The 6,000-nt window shown below is 39.5% G+C and overlaps 1 protein-coding gene across 3 annotated transcripts in view; it reads right to left on the reverse strand.

The window, feature by feature from the left end:
* The window catches only part of Caprin2 (caprin family member 2), a 44,717-nt gene that overhangs the window by 6,657 nt on the left and 32,060 nt on the right, over nucleotides 1–6,000 (reverse strand). For all 3 annotated transcript variants that reach the window (XM_029478923.1, XM_029478924.1, XM_029478925.1), the window contains one exon: nucleotides 2,058–2,226. In XM_029478923.1, coding sequence (XP_029334783.1) covers nucleotides 2,058–2,226 — 169 coding nt within the window. The remainder of the gene's footprint in view (nucleotides 1–2,057; nucleotides 2,227–6,000) is intronic.

Raw genomic sequence — 6,000 nt, forward strand, 5'->3', positions numbered from 1 at the left:
TTAAAAGCAGTACTTGAAGACAGAGACAGGTGACTCTCTCTGGCTTAGAGACCATACTAGTCTACACTACAAGTTCCTGATGCACTAGGACTACAAAGTAAGACATCTCAAGCTAAAAATTCCAGATCAAGGAGTAAAAGAAAATCCTAATTTGGGGGGGAGGGGTGGAGAGTGGGAGGTTCTCATGTAGCACAAGCTGGCCAAGGATAATCATGAACTTCTTATCTTGGTGTCTTCAACTCCCAAGTTCTAAGATTGTAGCCATCATCCATCATGCCCAGTTGATGCCAGTGTTGAAGATGAAACCTAGGACTTCTGACATGTTAGACAAACACTTTATAGCTGAACTACATCCCTTGGCCATGAATTATAATCTTACTAGAATTCAAAATTGAGAAAGTCTATGACCTCAGTGTCTGTTAGGTAAAGTGCCTCTGTTTCAGCAATACGGTAACAGCAGAATGAGTGCCTCCACAGCAAGATCTGGGATCTCCCCTTAACCTCTCACCATTAAAGGGAAAAGTACCCAGAGGCTCAGCTCATTTGCTCAGCATGTCAAGGGCTTCAATACCAACACTACAAACCTACCAGTGCTTTTGTATTAAGGAAGGTAATAAATTTTAAAAAGGAAAAAAATAAATAAACCTTAAAAAGGTTACCTATGCTTTCAGCATTCAAAACAGCTTTAAAAGGTTAAAACTGTCTATGAGCTAACAGTACAATAGCATTTATCTCCTCACTTTAGTTTTTATTTTCTATAAAACCCATCATCTGTACTTAAGGGGTAACACAGTGTAGAACAATAGCTTTTCAATCTCCACCAGAACCTCTAGAGGCCCTATCTAGCTCAGCCTCTGTCTAGATAATGAAAGCAATCAAACTTGAAATCAAGAGCCAACCAGACTAAAGCAGCCACTCAAGTTCTATCTCTTCATAGTTCAAATTAGGGAACTGAAGAAATGGTTCAACAGTTAAGGGCAGTTCCTGTTCTTTCAGAAGACCCCCAGCACCCACCACCAATAAATCTAAAAAAAAAAAAAGATTTCTTTAAAACAAACAAACAAACAAACAAAAAGGCTAAGGGCCTGGCACAGTGGCACACAACTTAAATCCCAGCACTTGGGAGACAAAAGCAAAGAGATCTCTGAGTTCAAGCCTAGCCTGGTCAACAAAGCAAGTTCCAGGATACCCAGGTCTACACAGAGAAACCCTGTCTTGAAAAACAAAAAATCAAAACAACAAAAACAAAACAAAAATAAGACAAACAAAAAAAGCCTTCAAAAGTTAAATTAGTAGGTAAATGTTGGGAATTGGTTCTAATACTTTGTCTTATTTCAGCTCCCAAAAGTCATGCTTCCAGACCTGAGGGTCCCTGTCCCTAGCTAGCTTCAATTGGTAATTAGGAATTGCGTACAGCCAAAGGCTGGGCAGGGAGACTGGGTAGGACTTCGAGATTGCACAGGCAAGGGACCAGGAGAGAGGGGAAGAAGAAGGAAATCGCCATAACTCGGAGACAGAGGGATCAGATTTAAGAGCTGAAGGGGAGAAATCATCCAACAATGTAGATGGAAAGGGGATGTGGCCCTATGGGGAGGCTCCCCAGAAGACAGCAAGCAGATATAAAATATAGATTTTAAAAGATGTTAAGCCAGGAATACAGGAAGGAAATGTGTGCTAGCCTTGGAGAGGTTTAGAAGTGCCCAGCCCTTGAGCTAGTCAAGGCATATAAAAATTAGCTGGTGTGTGTATTTTTCATTTGAGAATCCACAGAGCTCTTGGGAGGGTACAGCACATATGCACATGAGGCCCTCCAGGAGCAAAAGTGGTTTAATTAATTATCCACTAGAGGTAAACTTAACTAAATGGAAGAAAATACATCAAAACGTCTTACTACCAGACAAACATTAAAGAGATAAGTATTTTACCGCTGTAAGGCCACTACAGACTGTTTACTTGAAAGGCTACTGTCTAAGTTTTCAGAGGGGCTATAGAGGGTACTCCAGTAAAGCACCAAGTTGGCATGTGGTACTTATAAAGAATATATGCAGAGGTCATACCAGTCTCTGGAGGCTGAGTTGTCTGGTCTATGTGTACAGCTGGGAGCTGGCATTGGGATACTGTCTGTGTACTTGATGAAGTAAAATTTTGATTGTAGCCAGATGAATAAGGAGATTCTTTCATTTCTTGTTCTTTCCGTGGAGGCAGAGGTGCGTTGACATTAAACACCTTAAAAGAAAGAGCACACAAAGCCACTGGGTATGGTTCAGAGGAAGTGCCTCAATACCATCTGTACCACTCCACCAGATCCTAAGGCACTAGATGAGCAAAGGATTTGAACAGACATTTCTCCAAAGACAACAAACAACTAAGATCGAGGAGCATGATCATCCTTAGTCATCAGGGAAATGTAAACCAAGACCACTACGGGATATCAGTTCATACCCTTTGGGTCCACCATTGTCAAAAGATGGAAAGCAAGACTAAACAGGGAGCAGGGGAACTGTAATCTTTTTACTGCTGGAAAGGTAAAATAGTACAAGCACTGTGGAAAACAGATGATGGTTCCTTGTGAAGATAAACATAAACCCACTAGTTTCATGTCTAGATATTCTCCCAAAAGGAGTAAAAGTCAAGAGTTGAACACATACAAGCTTAGCAACATTATTCCTAATAGTAAAACGTCAAAAAAATCTAAATGAAATGAGACAAGTACATTAAGTATTATTCAGCCATAAAAAGAATGAAAATATAATATATATTACATATCAAAAACATTATGTTAGTGAAACAAGCAAGTTAAAAAACAATTGGGAAAAGATGAGATGGCTCCCTGGGTAAAGACACTTACTGAGAAACCTTAGTGACCTGAGTTAATCCAGGTAAAGGTGGTAGAAGAGAACTAATTGCATTATAATTGTCCTCTGACCTCCATATGCAAGCTGTAGTGCTTTGCACATGATAACAATAAATAATATTGCTTTTGAAAAGAAATATATGGTTTCATTTCTACCTAGAATAAGTAACTTCATAGAAGTAAAATAGAGGTTCAAGGAGGGAGAAATATTGGGAATTATAATCTAATCTAGTGTTCTAGTTTCTCTTTTGTTACTGTGATTAAAAACAAAAAACAGGGGCTGGAGATGGCTCAGCGGTTAAGAGCACTGACTGCTCTTCCAGAAGTCCTGAGTTCAATTCCCAGCAAACACATGGTGACTCACAACCATCTATAATGAGATCTGATTCCCTCTTCTGGTGTGTCTGAAGACAGCTACAGTGTACTTATATGTGATAAATAAATAAATCTTTAAAAAAAAAAAAAAAAAGAACTCTGACCAGTATTTTATTTATAAAGGATTTGTATGGCTTATACTTCCAAGTCACAGTTCATCACTGAGGCAAGTCAGGACAAAAACTGAAGCAGAAACTTGAAAGCAGACCTGCTTGCTAGCCCATGCAACATTACATCTCACCATGAAGCTCAATCACAGTCAAGGAAGTAGAGTAGAACCCACAGGGGAATGCTGTAAGACAGCTTGCTCCTAAACTCTTGCTAACCTAGCTTTCTTATTCAGCTTAAGACCACCTGCCTAAGGATAACCAAACACACACACACACACACATACACACACCACACACCACACCACAGGGAAATGAGAGGGCTTTCTGGGTCCTCTTACCTCAATTTGCAATCAAGACAATGCCCTATAGATAAGAGCCCACAGGCCATTCTGATCTCAATAATGTGTCACTGGAGGTTACCTCCTTCCAGGTAACTTTGAGTTGTTTCAAGGTAATAACAGCTTGTGATTTATTTAACCTATTTAAACTGTTCTGTCTGCCAAATGGCTAGATACCTCTCCTCTGTTTCATACATCTAACATCCTCCAAGTCTGGGGTAAATCTCTTGCCTCTATCTCCCAGAGTTCCAATCTCTTTACCAGAACTCCCACCTTCTACTTTCTGCCTTTTGCTAATGGGCGATCAGCTTTTTATTGACAGATGATGCTTCCACACAGTACAAAAGAGATTATCCTTATGTTGGAGTATAATATTGCATGCCTTTGAACTTGGAAGGCAGAAACATGAGCCTCTTTAAAGGAGTTCGAGTCCAGACTGGTCTACAGAGTGAATTCCAGGCCAGGCAGGGCTATAGTGAAACCATATCTCACATAAATAAACAGTACCAAATCAAGGAATTCCTCCCTCTGAGTTACTGGTCAAGAATGGTCCAAACAGCACAGGGTACTGCCATTACTCTGGGTTGCCTACCATAACAAGGTAGTAGGACCCTATTGCTGAAGATGCCACTCATTTGGATGCAGGACATAAGAGAAATCAAACTGACTAAGAAACTCTCTCCCTTCTGGATGACTTACACAGTGCTAGAAGTTGCTACTGGAGCTACTAGAGGAGAAAAGACATCAAGTCTCAACTGGTGACGGGCCCTGCATGTTATAATACCAACCTGGCAAAAAGAGCCAACTGGCACTGTCATGGCATAATGTTTAATAAGGTAACCTGCTATTTTCTGACTGGATATGAAGCCTGTACCACAGCATGGATTTCATGCCTGATACTATAAACCTGGTCAAAAGCTACTGTTAGTGGTTTATGACATATTTATTCTGTCCTAAATCTATCGAATTTTTAAATATTTCTATTTATAACCATACACTTATTTTGCTTTGAATTTTGATCAGAGAAGTGTTGCACTGGTTTTTTGAGACAGGGTTTCTCTGTGTAGCTCTGGCTGTCCTGGAACTCACTCTGTAGACCAGGCTAGACTCGAACTCAGAAATCCACCTGCCTCTGCCTCCCAAGTGCTGGGATTAAAGGCGTGCTCTTAGCACACATCTTTAATCCCTCTGGCTATAATACAGGCATGTCCTTAGTACTTATCTTTAATCCCTATCATTGAAGATAAAGATAGTTGGTAGAAGAAAGCACTCATGCTTTAAAGTGGTGTCTTGAGTGGCAGACAAAGTGATGAATTAGAGAACGATTTCACAGAATAAAATATGCCTAGCTCTCATGAGAAAAGAGAGGAAAGGGAAACTACTTGAGGTTCAGAGAAAGAAGGAAGCAGTTTTACCAGGACAGTTTTACAGAGACAGGTTGAAGAGAGAACAAGCAAGGCACAAATAAAGACAGATGAGCCAGTGAATGAAAAAGAGCCAGAAGATTTGAACAGATTGCTAGAAATTAAGATTATATTTGGTTGAAACATAGTATGTATCGACTCCTTTTAAGGTATTGTACCTACAAAATTCTTTAAAATGCAATGTTGCGCTCTAATCCTTTAAAAGCTGCTATTATAAGCTATTTAGGATAATTAAAAAGTTAAATATTAACACAAATTAATAGTTAATCAGCTAAACTTATGGTCATGTTAGATACTAGTTTAGTTTATTACAGAAATATATTCCCTTGGTTGAACATATAATAAATATCTAAAAATGAGCAATCTTTGCCTATTCACATATATGATTGATTGATAGATAGATAGATAGATAGATAGATAGATAGATAGATAGATAGATAGATATCCAGTCAGTCTTCAAAAACTTGAGATCCACAGAATATGGCATTTAAAGATCTTTTATTATTTTTGTCTGTTTGTTGGTTGGTTGGTTTTTTTTTTTTTGAGACAGGGTTTCTCTGTATAGCCCTGGCTGTCCTAGAACTCACTCTGTAGACCAGGCTGGCCTCAAACTCAGAAATATGCCTGCCTCTGCCTCCCAAGTGCTGGGATTAAAGGCGGGTGCCACCACGCCCAGCTAAGATCTTTTATTATTTTAAGGCTTTTTGGATAATAAACATGTCAGCTCCAGCAGCACCTCAATTCTACTTCAAAGAAGATGATGAAATGAGCATGGAAGAACCTCCATATGGAATTTGCTTCAAAAGTGGCAAGCTAGCCAATTGACAAGAAATTATTATTTTAGCCGGGCGTGGTGGCGCACTCCTTTAATCCCAGCATTTGGGAGGCAGAGGCAGGCG

Source organism: Mus caroli, chromosome 6 (assembly GCF_900094665.2).
Source record: "Mus caroli chromosome 6, CAROLI_EIJ_v1.1, whole genome shotgun sequence".
NCBI classification, from domain to species: domain Eukaryota; kingdom Metazoa; phylum Chordata; class Mammalia; order Rodentia; family Muridae; genus Mus; species Mus caroli.